The sequence below is a fragment of the Verticillium nonalfalfae genome (genome assembly GCF_003724135.2).
Source record: "Verticillium nonalfalfae strain VnAa140/NRRL 66861 chromosome Unknown scaffold_25, whole genome shotgun sequence".
Classification (NCBI taxonomy): domain Eukaryota; kingdom Fungi; phylum Ascomycota; class Sordariomycetes; order Glomerellales; family Plectosphaerellaceae; genus Verticillium; species Verticillium nonalfalfae.
Genome location: NW_021167250.1, coordinates 5,396 through 22,151, shown reverse-complemented (window position 1 = coordinate 22,151; position 16,756 = coordinate 5,396). Strand labels below are relative to the sequence as shown.

The 16,756-nt window shown below is 54.8% G+C and overlaps 6 protein-coding genes across 6 annotated transcripts; 2 read left to right on the top strand and 4 right to left on the bottom strand.

Annotated features, from left to right (window-relative positions):
• Positions 1-1,279: 1,279 nt before the first annotated feature.
• On the top strand, positions 1,280-3,032 carry D7B24_004431 (uncharacterized protein; the record flags this gene model as incomplete). The annotated part of the gene is made up of 2 exons (XM_028638602.1): positions 1,280-1,285; positions 1,575-3,032. The coding sequence occupies 2 exons, from the start codon at positions 1,280-1,282 to the stop codon at positions 3,030-3,032; spliced, it is 1,464 nt and encodes a 487-aa protein (XP_028496720.1).
• A 1,137-nt stretch (positions 3,033-4,169) lies between these two features.
• CDC10 (cell division control protein) lies at positions 4,170-5,360 on the bottom strand (the record flags this gene model as incomplete). Its single annotated transcript, XM_028638601.1, has 3 exons — positions 4,170-4,499; positions 4,556-5,118; positions 5,237-5,360. 3 exons carry the CDS (start codon positions 5,358-5,360, stop codon positions 4,170-4,172), a joined length of 1,017 nt encoding a protein of 338 aa, XP_028496719.1.
• A 729-nt stretch (positions 5,361-6,089) lies between these two features.
• Positions 6,090-6,550, top strand: D7B24_004429 (uncharacterized protein; the record flags this gene model as incomplete). The annotated part of the gene is made up of 2 exons (XM_028638600.1): positions 6,090-6,438; positions 6,501-6,550. The coding sequence occupies 2 exons, from the start codon at positions 6,090-6,092 to the stop codon at positions 6,548-6,550; spliced, it is 399 nt and encodes a 132-aa protein (XP_028496718.1).
• A 582-nt stretch (positions 6,551-7,132) lies between these two features.
• D7B24_004428 (uncharacterized protein) lies at positions 7,133-9,040 on the bottom strand (the record flags this gene model as incomplete). Its single annotated transcript, XM_028638599.1, has 1 exon — positions 7,133-9,040. The coding sequence occupies one exon, from the start codon at positions 9,038-9,040 to the stop codon at positions 7,133-7,135; it is 1,908 nt and encodes a 635-aa protein (XP_028496717.1).
• A 3,084-nt stretch (positions 9,041-12,124) lies between these two features.
• D7B24_004427 (uncharacterized protein) lies at positions 12,125-12,475 on the bottom strand (the record flags this gene model as incomplete). The annotated part of the gene is made up of 3 exons (XM_028638598.1): positions 12,125-12,226; positions 12,279-12,387; positions 12,438-12,475. The coding sequence occupies 3 exons, from the start codon at positions 12,473-12,475 to the stop codon at positions 12,125-12,127; spliced, it is 249 nt and encodes an 82-aa protein (XP_028496716.1).
• Positions 12,476-14,512: 2,037 nt separating this feature from the next.
• Positions 14,513-16,159, bottom strand: D7B24_004426 (uncharacterized protein; the record flags this gene model as incomplete). The annotated part of the gene is made up of 2 exons (XM_028638597.1): positions 14,513-16,024; positions 16,079-16,159. 2 exons carry the CDS (start codon positions 16,157-16,159, stop codon positions 14,513-14,515), a joined length of 1,593 nt encoding a protein of 530 aa, XP_028496715.1.
• Between the last annotated feature and the right edge of the window lie 597 nt (positions 16,160-16,756).

The following is a 16,756-nucleotide window of genomic DNA, read 5'->3' as shown; positions in this document are numbered from 1 at the left end:
TAGAACTATAGAGGAGGCGAGAGGAGGTCGATAATAAAAGGTAGAATTAATATAACGACTTCGTCGATTTTATCGTTAATCCTAAGCGATTTAGATTCTTCTATTAGTAATTAAGATACTTCTATTTTAGCGTATATTAGCTTAAAAATAAGTATCTTTTTAATATTAAGAAGGTACTTTAAATAATTAATATTAAGTTATAAATCCCTTCCTATTTAGGGAAGGTCTAAATAAACTAAGGTACCCTATTAGCGTAGTATATTTATTATATAATATTCGGTTAAATATTAGCCTATCGTTTATTTAGTATAAAACGCCTATTAAATTAAGTAAAGCATTATAGGCACGGGCTATATTCTATATAGGTTAATGATCTTTTAGCACTAAATGCTCGAGACGATCAGGGCCTTAAATGATTTCCGATTATGTAGGGAGACACAGAGGCGAATGGTGCATCGTTCCGTGTTTGTCTTGACCGTCTCAATCTGTGGGCGAGACTTTTGCTCTCCTCCTCTCATTTGTTTTGTGGCCAGGTAGTGCCAGGGATGCTGATGATGTAACGTGATCGTACCTGCGTGATAAATCTTGAGGACGGTTCTGAAGCAGGCACCTAGCCGTTTGATACACGGTTAGTCTGGTGGGTCGTGGGCCCTGAAATGCAGAAAATACAGGGGCACACCACGCCTAATCAGTTAGGTGCTAGGTGCATCGTATTCCGTCGGGAGGCTGTATTCACCCACGCCTTCCACAACATCGCAGGCAAGGGTGGGGGGGCCGAGGGCCTGAGATGGTTAGCTTGGGCCTGTAATCTTAGCACACGCGACCGCGATCCTATTTTGATTGGAGGACATAGGGCTCTAGTGGCCTCCCTTAGTCCAGGGTGGTCGTGATGTGACGAGAACCTCCTTCCCGACATCCGTCATGAATGCGCCTTCCCCGGACGTCTGTCCCCCCTTCCCTCGTTCTCCTCTCCGTTCTTCAGCTTCGCTCCTGCCCAACGTTGGAGACGCCTGGCCAACGTGTTTGCATAGCATTGCGTTGCATCGTCCTTTGCTCAAACTCACTTCTCGACACTCATTCAGTCTGCTTTAATTCCTGTCTCCGACCACTCTTTCGGTTCTGTCGACTCTGCACTTTTTACTCTCTTGGCTTTTTGGACCCTCTAAATTGCGCAACTGTCACTCCACGCACACAACAAAACATTAGCTAGCTACTCTACCCAGACGACCGAATCTTGGACGGTAACTTGACTTTTGCGGAACGACGCAATTCTTTCGCCATGCTTGTAAGTTGTTGCTAAACCCGGCGCTTTTGCTTGTCATTGGCTCGGTGCACCTTTCCGGAGGCTTTCCTTCGTTGGCACTTTGTCCAGGCAGTTGGGACCTGACACTTGGGCCCCTGGCTGGGCAGTTGGCTCGTCGAAGCACCGCCATGTGGAGTGCATCTGGCGCCCTCCCTACGTCGAGAAAAAGCAGTACCTAGCCCGGTCCGATGCTTCTTCTTCTGACCATGGAATTCTAGCAAAGCCGATTTGGACATTTGATTTCAGCAATGCTAATTCAAGCCCACACCAGCTCTCCTCCACTCTTGTCGCCTTGGGCGCCACTCTGACCGCGGCCCTGACTCCCCTTGAGGTCCAAGGCAATGCCTTCGTGAACCCCAAGACCGGCAACAAGTTCCAGATCGTAGGTGTCGACTACCAAATCAATGGTGCCGCTGGTTACGACCCTGCACACGGCCATGACCCTCTGTCCGAAGCGGACGTCTGCCTCCGCGATGCTGCCATCATGCAGGCTCTTGGCGTAAACGCTATCCGCGTGTACAACCTCGATCCCAACCTGAACCACGACGAGTGCGCCTCCATCTTCAACGCCGCGGGCATGTACATGCTCATCGATGTCAACTCGCCCCTCCCTGGCGAGGCCATTACCGCTTGGCAGCCGTGGACCAGCTACTACATGGAGTACCTCAACCGTACCTTTGCTATGGTCGAGGCTTTCAAGAGCTACCCGAACACCCTTCTCTTCTTCTCGGCCAACGAGGTAATCAACAACGAAGCTACAGTCGTCGATGTCCCTCCCTACCTGCGTGCCGTTACGCGCGACCTGAAGAACTACATTGCCAATCACGCCGACCGCAAGATTCCCGTCGGATACTCTGCTGCCGATGTCCGCGAGTACCTATGGGATACCTGGAACTACATGCAGTGCACGCATGACGAGGACAAGGACGATATGAGCCGCGCTGATCTTTTTGGCCTCAATTCCTACTCCTGGTGTGGCGAGTCTGACTTTGAGAAGTCGTCCTATGACGACCTCGTCGATGGTCTCAAGGATACTTCTGTCCCCGTCTTCCTCTCCGAGTACGGCTGCAATAAAGTCACTCCCCGTCCCTTCACTGAGGTTGGCACCATCTACGGTGACCAGATGACTGGCGTCTTCTCTGGTGGTCTCGTTTACGAATTCAGCCAGGAGACTCACAAGTTTGGCCTTGCTCAGGTTTTCAAGAACAACTCAGTTCACCTTCTCGAGGATTACCACCTGCTGGCCGAGCAGTATGCGAAGCTCGACTTTAATACTTTGGAGGGCACTAAGCCTTCCAAGAACTCCCCCAAACCTCCCAAGTGCGACGCCTCCCTCATCAAGACGAAGGAATTCAACGCCAACTTCACGCTGCCTGTTGTTCCTCCTGGCGCTCAGGAACTCATCGACAATGGCATCGAGAACAAGCCCTCTGGCAAACTCGTCAAGATCTCTAACTGGGAGGTTGACTCGGACTTCAAGATCTGGGATGCCAACTGGAACCTTCTCACCCTCTCCGTCAAGCCCCTTGCTGACGATGAGTCAAACAAGCCCGGCAACAACGAGGCTTCGACCGCAAGTGTGAGTGCTGGTCCCACGTCCTCTTCTGCGTCCTCGCCCGCATCCACTTCCAATGGCGGCACTGCCAACGCCGACGAGAGCGCCGGCATTTCTGTCCGTCCCGCCGTTGCCTTTGCAATTGCGGCGCCTATTGCTCTCCTTTTGCTGTAATTGTCGTTCTTGTTGAGCGGGGTGATGATTGGGATGGATAGACCATAACTTATTCTTTGTAAATGATGATACCGAAGAGTTAATGGATAAACATGCCATAGCAGTTGTTGTCGTTGTCATCTTCCAGGCTTACTTCAGCCTGTTGAGTTTCTTTATTTACTTCAAATCCATACATTTGCTTCATCCCAATTATGTGTGAAGGCAGACAACGTCGGGGATCGTGATGACTCGCTGCGGTGTTGTTTAGGTGTGCGTGTCTTTATGATGTGGTGGGCCCTTTCTCGGTAGGCCAAATCATGGTCTCGACAGTATATCCCCACCGACGAGATTCCTTTTACGAAGTATGCTGCCAAGGCCAACATGGCCTGTGACTTCTTTTCATGGCTTCGCCACTGTGTCAGTTGGCTGGCATCGAACCTACGGGCATGTGTGGCACGTGGTCGGGCAAATCACAAGCTCAGGAAGCTCCTGTCACGTTGACGATAGCATGGAATCCGCAGACACCCCGAATGGTTCACAGGCACGAGGAGATGGAGCGACAAGTCAGTGTCATAAGGCATATGTATTCCACAGTACCGGGACAGCCTCTCTAACAGAGCACATGTCTGATTAAAGCGTAAAGAGAAGATGGACGAGTTGGGGGAGCGAAAATAGTCGAAAGTGAAGAAACAGAGCCGACGTGCGTCCAGTGGGAGTGGAAGAAGAAATAAGAGGGGGGGAATAAACTACCATGTTGACCAACACGCACACAAATACTTGTAATAAAAAAAAGAACAGCTACCCCGTCTGGTCGGCGGGAGGGGGAAAGGGGGTATTAACCTGAATCCTCGTGCCACGCCGTCGATCTTTTCGTTCTCGCTACTCCCCGAATGGAACTCGTGCGTATCGCTGGAGACGACTATCAAGACAGCTCCTCAGATCGCCCCTGACTGTACCATGCTTCCAGGAAAGATGCAACATCTGAACATCCTGCGTATTCCAGCCAGTTTCCGGACCGGAAGGCTCGCCTGTGGCGCCTCATGGTTGTGATCAAACACCAAACATGGAAGCACATCTGGCAAGGCGTCCATCCTCTGGCCGCTGCGAAATCGCAAGCTGAAGGCCACAGGAATTCACGTCATGCCCAAGCTAGCCCACCTAGTATCCGTTCATGGTCATCCGTTGCGAGCCCCTGCTAAGTTCCCGGTCGGCGGCAGGGCTGATGGGTCGGCTGCTACCGCCGTGCGCGCTGCTCTCCTTGAGGGCGAGCAGTTGCTTGGCACGGAAAGTCTCATAGTGGATCTGAGACGTCGTCTCGATGAGGTCCTGGAGATGGGTGCGGAGAAGGAAGTTTCGCAGGTAGACGAACTCGCAGTGGTTCTCGTCCTCGACGTTGATGACGCCCCACCTGTTCTGGCGACCGCGGACCTGCTGGCCATTGACGATGATGGACTTCTCAGAGCCCACGACGGCGAAGGGAATCATGTCCTGTACGGGCACGTTAGCACGGCACGGAGAGCAATGGTAGAGATCGCAAGACTGACCTTGATGCCGGTGTTGACAGTGCGCTCCTCGTCATCAAATTCCTCGTTGTCGTAAGGGTACATCTTGAGGTTGTGGAAAGCGAACTCCTCCTTGATACGGGCCTTGAACTCCTGGCGCTCCTCGAAGGTCAGGGAGTCGGCCTTGGCAATGACGGGAACAACGTTGACGACATCAGACAGCTTCTTGAGGACGACAATGTCAATGGGCTTCAGGGAGTGGCCGGAAGGCTGGATGAAGAACAAGCAGCAGTGGATGCGGGTGTCCTGAATGTAGCGCTCGCGCTGGGCGGTGAGCTCCTTTCGCAGGTACGCGGAGTGCTGATCCTTGATGTACTTGACGATAGGGTCCCAGCAGCGGTCGTTGTTGACGAGATCACCGTAGCCAGGGGTGTCGACAATGTTGAGGCGGAGGCGGACGCCGTTCTCCTCGATGATGTGGGAAGCACCCTTAATCTCGGTGGTCGAGCGGATGGGCTCGTCGGGTTGCAGGCGGCCCTTGGAGTCGATCAGGTGAGAGGCGAAGATGGTGTTGATCAGGGTCGACTTGCCCAGTCCCGTCTGGCCTGTGTGCAGTTCTCGTCAGTCACGGTCCATGTGAAGGGATTCAGGGTCCACGCCTGCATCCCAGAGGAGGCAGGGAAGCTAGGACCACAGAGCTGATGGTTTACGGGGTCGACCTACCAACACAGATGACATTGAACTGGAAACCACGCTTCAACAGCTTCTTCTCGATCTGGGATGTGATGCTGTCGAAACCGACGTGGGACTGGGGGAAGATGGTTGAAGGCTGCTGCGTCTGTGCCATTGTGATAGCTTTTTGTTCGCGTGAAGCGAGTGTCGGTGGACAGGTAGATTGTGGGGGTGAGGAGGACGTTGGGGAAGTGGAAGTAAAGTGTAGCTTGAGATGCCTTATTCCAAGAAAGCGACAATAATGGAAGGTTGGCAGGGAGTTGGGTCGTCGAGTCGCACGCTGGATATGGACGAGAAATGTCGAAGTCGGGACTTTGAGGATTTGGGGGGCCGGCCAGGGGGGGGGGAGATGGGATGATGCGAGGTGGTTCCAAGTGAAGCCGCCGTAGGCCAAAGGGGAGGGACGTGGAATTTCTTCGCGGATGCCCCTTCCCCCAGCAAACACAATTTCCGTCCAGAGCAAGAGCCAGGGGTCCAGGAAAGGGGGAAGGGGCAGATGGTAGCTGCTATTGGCTGGGAGCTGTCTGTGCTCTGAACCGTGTCTTATTGGTTGTCGTCGTTGAGTCTCAATTGACACGGAAGCTTGGACCACATTGCCCCGGCTGGATTTTCTGAGGCAAGATCTGAAGCGAAGTCATCAACCTCGACGCACCTCACGCGATCCTTGATCACCGAACGACCTGCTGTCTCGCGCCGAACACCGAAAACGAAATACCCCGCCTCGCTCTGGACAAGCTTCATTGCAAGCCATACGTTCGCCAACTCCTTCCGAACGCCGAACCGACCGCCCAAAAAAAAAAAAAACCACAGTGGGTGAGGCGGCGCCTACCTCGATCCCGACACCATGGCCTCCATCGCAGCTTCGACGACAACCTCTCTTCTCCCCCGATTCTCCGCCGCTGCCATGCTCAACTCCTCGAGGACATGGACCCTATTTGCCCAGCAAGTCACACAACCTGTCCTCCCAAGGCTATCCGCCGCCCTACCCGCTGTCTCGCTCAACATCCCCGGCTGGCTCGAAGGCATATGGGAAGGCATCCTGCGGGCCGTGCCCAAGAAGAAGACGACACACTCCAAGAAGCGATCGCGCTTGATGGCTGGCAAGGCTCTGCAGGATGTCACGTCGATCTGCAAGTGTCCTGGGTGTGGTCAACCAAAGAGGAAACACGTCGTTTGCCCGCATTGCATGGAGCGTGAGTCACCAGGGACAGAAAGACTACATTTCAGGGGAACTGTGCTAACGAAAGTGCTACAGAAATCAAGGGAATGTGGCGGGGCGCCAACCCATCCGGAAAGTTCCTCTGAACAACGGCATGGAATAGACGAAATGGAGAGGGGCTGAAGAAGAAGAAGAAGAAGAAGGAGAAGAAGAGAACTGTACATCACAGTGTATAACCATAGGACTGTATAACGACCTAAGACGTCGCAACCAACCAAATTTCAATCCACATACGAACGGCGTTTCTTATCTCAACGTGAATACCGCCGACCGGGAAGCTGCAATGACAGACATCAACAATCATGGCCGGTACTCACGGGCGCATTATGAGACGGCAACGCAGGAGCGGCGGTTCAAAGATCTTTCTAGTCCCGGATCCTGGCAGTACAAGCATGTGACGGCGAAATCTTGGTAGGAAACACTCGAGGCATGGACCACGATACCCGACATGGCGACCCTGCTGGCACGATAGACTCGCGATCACGAAGCAACAGTCACCGCGGTACGCTCGAACGAACATTCATCAAATTGCTTCAAATCCGAGCCTGAAGGCCTATGTTGAAATATGTGAAAAATATATACAAGTTTGAAGAGATGTTTTCCAGTTCCTTTTCGTTGACTCCCCTCCCTTTGCACCAGCGCTACATGAGGATCATGGTTCTGCTACTCTAAGCGCTCACGGTGACGGTGACCCAGACGGTGCGTTGGGTCTTGCACTTCTTGGAGGTGGCAGGCAGCTCATATCCGCCGGTCGGAGCCGGTGCGACGGGGGCCTTGGTGATCTCAGGGGCCGGGGCAACGGGGGCGTTCGACTCGACGACATCCGTCGGCGGCTGCTCCGCGACCGGCGCGGTGGGCACAGCGGCGGGGATGGAAGAGGACTCGTCGACGGGGGCGGCGGGCTCACTAGCTTCGGGAGAAACAGGGAGGGCAGCCTCGACGGTGGAAGCGCTGTCAACGGGGGCAGCGGACTCGGCAGCGACGGGCTCGGACGCAGCAGGGGCAGAAACTACGGGGGCAGCGGCCTCAGTCTCAACGGGAGCGGCAGCCTCGGTCTCGGCAGCGGAGGAGACGGGGGCGGCCGCGGCGGAGGAGGCAGGGGTCTCGGGCACGGGCTCGGCGGGGGAGCTGGCACCGCCGAGACTGATACAGGCGAACGAGATGTCGCTCGTGGTCGAGGCGGGCAGGGCGCGGGTGACGGCGTCGAGGCGCCACTCCATGTTGACATAGGGCCAGCAGATCCTGCCGTCCGACATGGTGACCAGGTCGCCGGAGACGGTGGTGTCGAGGGACTCGATGGGGCTGCCGACCTTCTCGCCGGCCTTGTTGACAAGCTGGTAGTGGGTACCGGTGAACTTACCGCGGCAGCCCATGGCCTCAAAGTCGCAGATGGGGCTGGCGATTTCCTCCCAAGTGACGAGGGCCTGCGAGGCGTCGAAGGCGGCGACGTGGGCGTTGGAGCAGTCGGCGGTGCCCTCGGTGACCCAGTTGATCTGCTTGTCACCATCGGCGGCGCCGACAACAGACGTAGCCTGCTCACCGACGATGGTCGACTTGTCGGAAAAGAGGGCGATGGCAACGTTGCGGTTGCTGGTGCGGTTCGCCGACTTGGTGTAGCCAGCGCCCATCCAGTCGTTGGCCGTCAGGTCGATGGCGCCGCGCGAGACCCAGGAGAAGATGTACTCGCTGGCAGAGCCGAAACGGGCGAGACCGCTGTAGCTGCCACTGGTTCCGCCCATGGGCTCGTTGCTGCCACCGTTGATGACCTTCTCGTTGGAGACCTTGACGCCGTTGTTGCCCATGCCCTGCGTCTTGGTGTTGAGCCAGATGGCGCCCTGGTCCTCGGCACAGATGGACGCGTAGGGAGGGGCATCGGCAGCCTCAAAGGCAATGCCGGTGTTGTGGCTGCAGCCCCACGAGGACGAAGCGCCGGGGATGTTCTCGAGAGTGCCATCAGGCTTGACGTAGCGGATGGCATCGCCAAAGTGGCCCTCGGCCCAGCCGCTGTAGGCAGTCACGACAAAGTAAGCGGCGTAGTAGCCAGCCTCAGCGGAGAAGACAAGGTCACCGTTGAGATCGGGCGAGGCGACAAGGCCGTTCTCGGCATCAACACCGGGGCCTCCGAGGAAGGTCTTCCAGGATTGCGTGCCAGCAGCGTTGTAACGGTAGAGAACAGGAACGGGGGTGTTGCCGGCAGGGGCGTTAGAGGTGCCGGAGGGAAGAGCCTCGTTGGTCAACAGGGCGAAACCATCGTCGTGGGCGACGAGACCACCGGCCTCTTTGGCGCCCTTGATAGTGACGGAGGTGCCCGTGGCAGCAAAAGTAGTGGGGTTGATGGGCTGGACGTGCACGTCCGTCTCACTGGCATCGAGATAAGCGAGGTAGGCCGTCTTGCCGTCGGGCGAGAGGGCAAAGGGAGTTCGACGATGGTGAGGGTAGCCAGTCCAGTAGGCCTCCTTGACGGGGTTGTAAGAGTGGGCGAGAGTCGCCGAGTCAACGTGCTTCTCGAGCGACGATGTCGTCAGCTGCGCAAGCGACAGCGAAACGTTGAGAAGAAACGAAAGTGTGAGCCTCATCCTGACGGGCTTTGAAAAGAGTGTGTACGAAGAAAATGAGTGACTGAATGAATGACGACAAGTCGGTATGGAAAGGAACGCGGTTTGAAAGAGAGACAGCTAGACGCTGAGGAAGAAAAGCCAACAACCACGATGGCGCTCAACACTCAGTATACATAGATCCTGCCCTGCACCACACTTCCAGGGGGGCATCGGTCAGATTCGGCAGCAGAAGCCGCCAACTGTCGACGATGACATGAGAGATTGCCCTCCCCGGCCGTTGGCATCTATTCGACTCAGGGGCGCGTCGTTTCAGCGGCCACAAACGAAAGTGGAGGAGCGGTCGCCATCTATCTTGGCCCCAGCGTCTGAAGTTGGGCGGAGTTGGGCCCAGCCCAAGGTAGCTGAGGGTGCTTGTAAGGCTGTCATCTCATCTTGCCATGGCACCCAGCCGTTCCGGGAAGTGACTCGTGCGTATTTGCATCTAAAGACTGGTGTTTTCGTCCAAGTCAAGTTCCCAGGATGCTTCTCTGGGAAATTCAATGCGACGGAGCGCCAACTTTTCGTAAACCCAGATTATCACTCGAGTATCGGCCCAGCGATCATCAAGACCAAACGACGAGGCCCAGCGGTTGACCAATCTCCTGGGCGTTCGGGGCGTGCTAGGTTTCAGACCCCTGAGTATTTCCCAGGATCACTGTTCTTGAAGATCCGGGGTAGCCAGCGCCGCAGCAATGTAAATTTCCGCCTCAGGGCCTGGAACTTCTTCGTCAGCAATTGCTGTGCGGCTGTCGTCTCGAATTGAGGCTTTAGTCAGACATGTCGGCAATCTCTTTATATGAAGAGACTGGTGGTCTCGTGTCTGGCTGGAAGTACGGCGGGTTCAAGGATAGGTGGAATCGATCGATGCAGGCAACTCAGTCTAAGTACCCGGACATGATACCATTAGTGAGCTGGGAGAACCATGCTTTTGGTGTTATTCCTACCTTGCTGCAATGCGTGGCCTTCAGATCAAAACTCCCACTTTGCAAATGAGACGGCGCTTGGAGTGTTTTTGTTCAACAGTCGGCCGCCTGTCCTTTTTCCAACGACTCATGTGCAACGGAGCAGAGGTACTGCGCACCGCACTTTCGGGAAGCGAGAGGGGGCTGCAGGCAACATGATCTGCTGGTAAATGCCAAACATTTGCTTCTCAATTGAGCCTACCTTGCCTGGTTCTTCGACACCATGCTTGCGACAAAAGGGTTCGCCATCAGAAGTGCTGGTGATGCCAGTATCAGCAACAGGAAGCCGACCCTTTACAGAGTAGGTAAGATTCGGTATGCCGCTCGATCTTGGGTAGTGTCCTAGGGTTCTTAGAGTTGCAGCTCTCGATGCAAGGGCCATGGCTCAAAGTACAGTTTAGGCACCTTAGCTAAAGGAAGCGGAATCACGGCGGCCAAGATGTTTGAGGAATCGGCATTGCGCCCCGCACAAAGAAAAGCAATGCCACATCCAATCGGCACGTTGGCGAGATCCTCACACACGTTTGACCATCGATCCCACTGTGTCGCCGAGACCGCACTGAGCGCACTTGGCTCGTCGATTAGCCTTTTCTGGAGCGAACCCCATCCAACATCGCATTTCTGGCACCACTATGAACAACAGCGCTCGCATACTGCGTCGCCGCAGAAGCAGGCTGGCTACCTACCCTAGGTACCTATCTCACCGCACTGGTACCCACCCATACGGCACCTAGACTTACCAGAGAACACGTTCATGTCGCTGAACGCGGTGTGTGGCAACTACGGACGTTCGTTCACGAGCCTTCGGGCCGCCAGCAACACATGAATGCCCTCGGCCACCGGTTCCCGAGTACGAATGCGACACGTGTGACCGTCATTTCGACAGCTCGAAAGGTGCAGCCCAGCACATGGACATAGAGGGCCATTGGGGGGACGCGTGCGTTCGCTCCACGGAAATGTCCTGTGGATTCAGTTTCGACTTCTTCGGCGGTATTGAACAATACAAGATGGACTACCACTGCTACTGTCGCTCATGTGGCCGTCACTTCTTGACCTCCAATCACATTTCCAGGCAATGACAGCCATTGCCTTGACCCAAGGATACACGCCACCTTGGACTTGTTTTAAACGGATCCTCGTCACAGCATCTAAGGTACCCTATCCACCTGGGCGCGAATCTATCCTGCTCCTTCTGTCGAAAAGCATACACAGTCGCTACGGTCACTGACCACCATCTAGAGTTTCATGCGTGTCCCAATGCCCCCGTTGATCGCCAACTTGTGTATCGAGCCATTGCCAGGTACGATGAACGCGGCCAGTTCACCAACAAACACGCCCACCAAGTTACGTATGCTGTGACCGACCGGGCCTACAACAACCTCATCAACGTATGGGAGGCTGACCTCTGCCACCGAGTCTATAACCTGCGATCCTCACTGAACCAGCATCTGAAGTCTCCAGCCCCCCAGCAGGCGCTGTATCACGGTCCAAGCACGAGATGCCGCAGGAAGTTTGCAATGGCCGGATCACTGTTCAACCGCCTAGAGAGCGAGACATGTGGCATGCGCTTTGATGACGTTGAACGACATGCGCAGGCCATGCTGAATCCCGACCGGCTTCTCAACTATTCTCAGCGTCGCAAAGTTCCTCGTTAGATTTGAGGTGTATATCAACGTGTGCTTCTGCTGGATTGCTCAATGTGAGTGCGAGGTCCTGGTCCGCTGCTATCGTGTCTCAAGCATCCTGTCAGTACGAAGGTTGTACGTTCTGACCTCTTGGCTTGGCGCCAGCCTTCGGAGTGCAGAACGACTTTTGGAGGTGACCAACCTCTGTGTGATCGAATGTACAGAAATCACTACGCGTGCCTAGAAATTAAGATGTATCGCGTCAGCTTTCCTGCAAGTCATTCCTAGCTCACAAGCCAACTATTTGTTCAATTTCCCGTGTTATGCAAGCTACACAGCAACGGACAACATACATGCCATTCGAGATCACTTGCAATGACCTTTGAACACACTGCATATCGGCAATCTTCAATTTACATATCATCATTGAATCAAATTCAATCTATTCGATGGCTGAGCCCATGTCCTTCGCTGCTCTAGCTAGACAGGCCACCCTTGCGACCGGCCTCCTTGGCCTTCTCGCTGCCCTTTTCGAAAGAGCCTGATGACGCCTTGCCACCCTCAGAGGCAATCTCACGCTGACGTGACGTTAGCTTCACAGATTGTTACCCGAGATCTCTGGCCGCATACCTGCTTGTCAGCGTCCATGCTGGCGAAGCCACCCTCGTGACTGGTCTGGCCGCCTTGGTGACTAGCCTGGCCTCCCTTGGACGCAATCTCCTGAACCTCCTCCTTGGGACTTATCAGGTGTTAGAAACCGTACAAACGATCGTAGTGTGCTTGACTGACCGGTTGGCAAAGTTTCCAGGGTTGCCATTGTCGGCCATGGTGATTGTGGACTGGTCGTCGATGTTATGATAAATTGGTCTACGGATGTTTTGTTTTGCTTAAACCCTGCGATATTGTTGACTACGAAGTCTGAATTGAACCCGGGCAAAATACATGAACGATCGTAATACATCTCTTTTATAAACTATTGAGATGTCAATGATCAACTCTGACGTCCTCAAATCGACGCAGGACACGAAATCACGATATGACGTTGCCGTGAGAGATCATTCGAGCAACCGTGTCATCATCATGTGCGCACACAGCACCACTCTGGCAGTTAATGAGATGGAGCTCCCATATGATATATTGAGCCCAGCTGCAGATCATGTCATATCCCCATGATTTCTTATGCCATGCTGATCCACTGACGTAGACTTCACGGCATGGAGCTGGAGCCACAAGTCCTCTCCATTTATGCGGGGGAGCTTTCGACTGGTCATCATTTGGGCCTCTGCCGATTTCAACTGGACGGTGAGCTGCCGATCTTACAGAGCCAGATTCTAGTCACCCAAACGAAGATGATGCGCTAGACCCCCGTGATTCTGGATTGCAGAATTGCACAAAAGAAATCAAAAGAAATCTCGTGAGCCGGTGGATGAAGAGCATCGCAAAAGAGACACGAAGTTCCGTGAGATCCGACAGAGAGGTAACATCAAACCTGGATCCGCTCCTCTGTTACTGTACAGAACTTTGCTTGAAGACGCGATCGACCGATGCTCTGAGATCCCCATGAGATTCCCCAGCAGCCAAACCCTCCGTTTGCTATCAGATTTGAACACACAAAATCGGGTGTGTTGGTCACTGATTTGAGCGAAAACGCAGGGAGGCTGGCTGCTGATCATGCCTGCAAATAGCCATGATCGAGAGACTGGCGATTTTCACAGCAGCAAAACAAAAGTCTTACGTTCCTTTCCTTGCTTTTACTAGGGACTTAGTTTTCTCATGCTCTTTGTTCCAATGTACAGGGGCTGAGACTGCTGCGTACTAGCTGGCGACCATGCTGTCTCTGCTATAACATAATCCGTGACACGTCTGTTCGAAAAAGTGGCGGCCATGACTTCCAATAATCCTCAGTCTCGCATTAGCTAGAGCCACGGGGCGCCCGTGATTTGCAGAAGCCTAGGAAGCGGTCTAGAAGCTTCAGCCAGCAGGTTTGGGCGCAGCACAGCAGTGGTTCCCCCAACTCAGATATTCATGGTGCCCTTTCGGAACAGCTCCCGGGGCCGTGAGAGAACCCGCTTTCCCTGCATCCTTGTGGCCCCTACTGTTGATGGGTTGCATCACGGAGCTGTCAGGCAGACTTACTGCCCAGACGCAGATGCGACAGGGAGTGATGCTTGGTTTACGACACGGCCTCGTGAGACAATCGAAATAACCCCCTACCAAAATTACGAGACTAGTTAGGCCACGATCCTTCGCAACGCCTTTCGAGAAATAGCTTAGCTCACATGTTTGCGACTGGCAGCCCGGAGAAAATGCCCCCAGTATCTTATTTTAAGGGAGGGTGGGACCTACTCCCCCGCTCGTGCAGTGGACGCGGCCAAGCGTTGCTCGAAGTCAATTCGTGCTGGACGGGCCGGCACTCTGTCCGCCTCCGATGATTGTACTTCTTCCGAAATGAAGACGTCTGCCAATGCCTACACCTTTCCAGGAGGTGGGCCGCTTACTGGATGATTATGGGACAGAGTGACGCTTAGCCGGATAATGTGTATTATGACGCAAGTTTCGTATTCACGCGTTTGCTTCCTATCGTTGCATGACCTTCCCATCCCCCCTTTTTGCTGATAAATCAGCCGTGTTCGTTTGACCTTCCGATCGTGATATGCCGTTTGTCCGTTGGATCAAAGAGCGTCTTTCCCCGTAACGCCTCGAAGTTGCTCTCGTCTATGGCCGTTGTGTGTGATTTGCGCTGAAAAGTAACAGGATGCCAGGAACTCCAATGATTACTCTACTAGATACCCAACTTCCTCTCCCTTGCCAAGTCATTTGTGGGTGCGCCCTCTTGGTATCGTGATATTCCCTCTCGTGCCCGCTCAGAATGCATCATGAGAAAATTCTACGACAAACTCATTCGTTACCGGCCGATTGGGGCCTGGCTTCTCCCGACTCATGCCCGCCGTCGATGCCTCCTGGTCCTGCTTGAGCCACATGGATATGGCGGGGTCGTTGCAACCCACGTGCTTGAGTAGCGCGTTGTGGACGTCGTGAACCTGATTCAGTACCTGCGTGTACTCTTGCCGCAGCGCGGCGTGCTGCGCCTCGACGCGAGATACAGTTGCCTGCAGGTCCGCGATGGCGCTCTTTTGTTTGCTCCAGCTCCGGGCCGAGGCAATGCGATGCCGTTCGCGGGCGTCGGCGCTTTCGATGGGTGCCGCATCCGCCGTGACTGTGCTACAATCCGGCATGCTCTGCCGGCGTCCAGACTCGTCCACCGGTTCGAAGAAGGAAACGGAAGGCGGAGGCTTCATGGAGGGGGAGAATGGCAAGCCGCCCACGCTCGGGGTTGCCGAAGTCATGGAGGGTGCCGATGACTGTGTCGTCCCGGAGGAGGCTGTTGTCGAGCTTGAGTTCGTTCGCGAGTTAACGGGGCTAGCAGGCCGAGTGGTCAGGTTTGGAGGAAACGAAGAGGTGCTGGGATTTGTTACTGGTGTGAATCCCGGGCCCTGCGTCCACTCCATTCCGTCCGGGGGACCATTCATCGGGGCGCCGCTGAAGTCTGGGCCTTTCTCCCACGACGGGTGATAAACGCCTCCAACGTGATACGCACCTTTGCCTTGCTGTTGCTGTTGCTGCAGAGGTACGTGGCCTACCATACCCGGTGACGGGCCCATCCAAGACTGCGAGGACATCTGGCTGCTAGCAGCCTCTTTGTTCCAGTCGTTGTTCTGCATTCGAAAGGGCAATGGCGGCGCAGAGCCACCTGGATAACTGCCCATTGGCATTTGTTGATGTTGCAGGGGAGACGGCTCTGAGTCGTTCCCACTGTGGACGAAATGATCGAGCTGACCAGCGAATGTTGCCGTCGTAGCAGGCGCTTGGAACGCGCCAGTCTCCATGCCGGAAGTCACACTCGTGTCAGGCCTCATGGATGGACCAGTCGTAGTCCAAGACATCTGAGGGGTCGTCGAGACCATCGCGCGCGTTGTCGAACTAGAGGTGAACCCCTGTAGCGGGCTTCCAGACGACGCCCTCATGTCGTCAAAGTTGTTCCAGCTACTGACGTCGGAATGCCTCCTCTCCTCCTGCTTGATCGGCATGTCCGTCTGTTGCTGGCCTAGCTCGCTGTCGTTCATGGCCGCGGCCGCGCGGCTTCTCTCCTGGAGCATGTGCAAGGCGGCGTCTCTGCGCAGGGGATCCTGCAGCGCTTCAAGCAGCGCGTCCTGCTCGCGCTGCCGTTGCTTGAGTACCTCAATCTCGTCTCTGAGGCTGCGTTTGCTGCGGTGGATCCGAGCCTGGTACTCGCATTCGAGTCCCCGCGACGAGCATCGTGCGCATGGTGTCTGTCCATCACACTGGAAAGAGCCAGCCTTGTCAGTTTCCCACCTCTCCATCGCTCAGTGACATACGAAAATAGGGCATGCTCCAGCTAGTTGACTGACCTTTGATCGACCTTTTCGGCATGGTTCGCAAGCCTCTCGAGTGCAGACGCGCGGCTTTCGGTTTGTTGAAGGAGAAGACATTGCCCCGTGGGCTTTCACAAGCTGCCCCGTGAAAGCCAGAGAGAGAAAGACACAGGGAAAGGGAGAGAGACGAAAGGGGGTACCAATTCAATAATAGATGCGACGGTCGAGGATGGCTTTTGGACGTTTGGGGCGCTTCGTCACGAGTTCAGGCCGATGTCTGCGTCTATATGTGCCTGCGAGGAACCGTGAAAGACGCCGTGACTTTGAGAGCTTCGAAAATTATGTTGAAAGTGGCACAACAATGAGGACTGTCTAAGTTGCCTATAGCAGGTGACAGTGGTCGAGGGGGGCGAAATGCAAGTCAGGGGATCGGCGACCTAGATTCCCGGGGGCCGTGGCGGGCGTCGATCTAGACTGAAGCGACCAGGCAGGGAAAATCTCGATGTAGGAAGAAATGGGAAAGAGGGGAGAGGTGCGCAAAGACGTCCATGGGAATTCAGACAACTACTACAATCCATTGGGGATGCCAGGGGCGCAAGGAGAGAAGGGCCTTTTGGGAGGCGAATTGGTCGTGATACAAAGCGGTCTAGGCTGGCTGCGCGGATATGACCAACGGCCCGAGTGGCAGGAGGGAGGGATAGAGGCAAAGGAAAA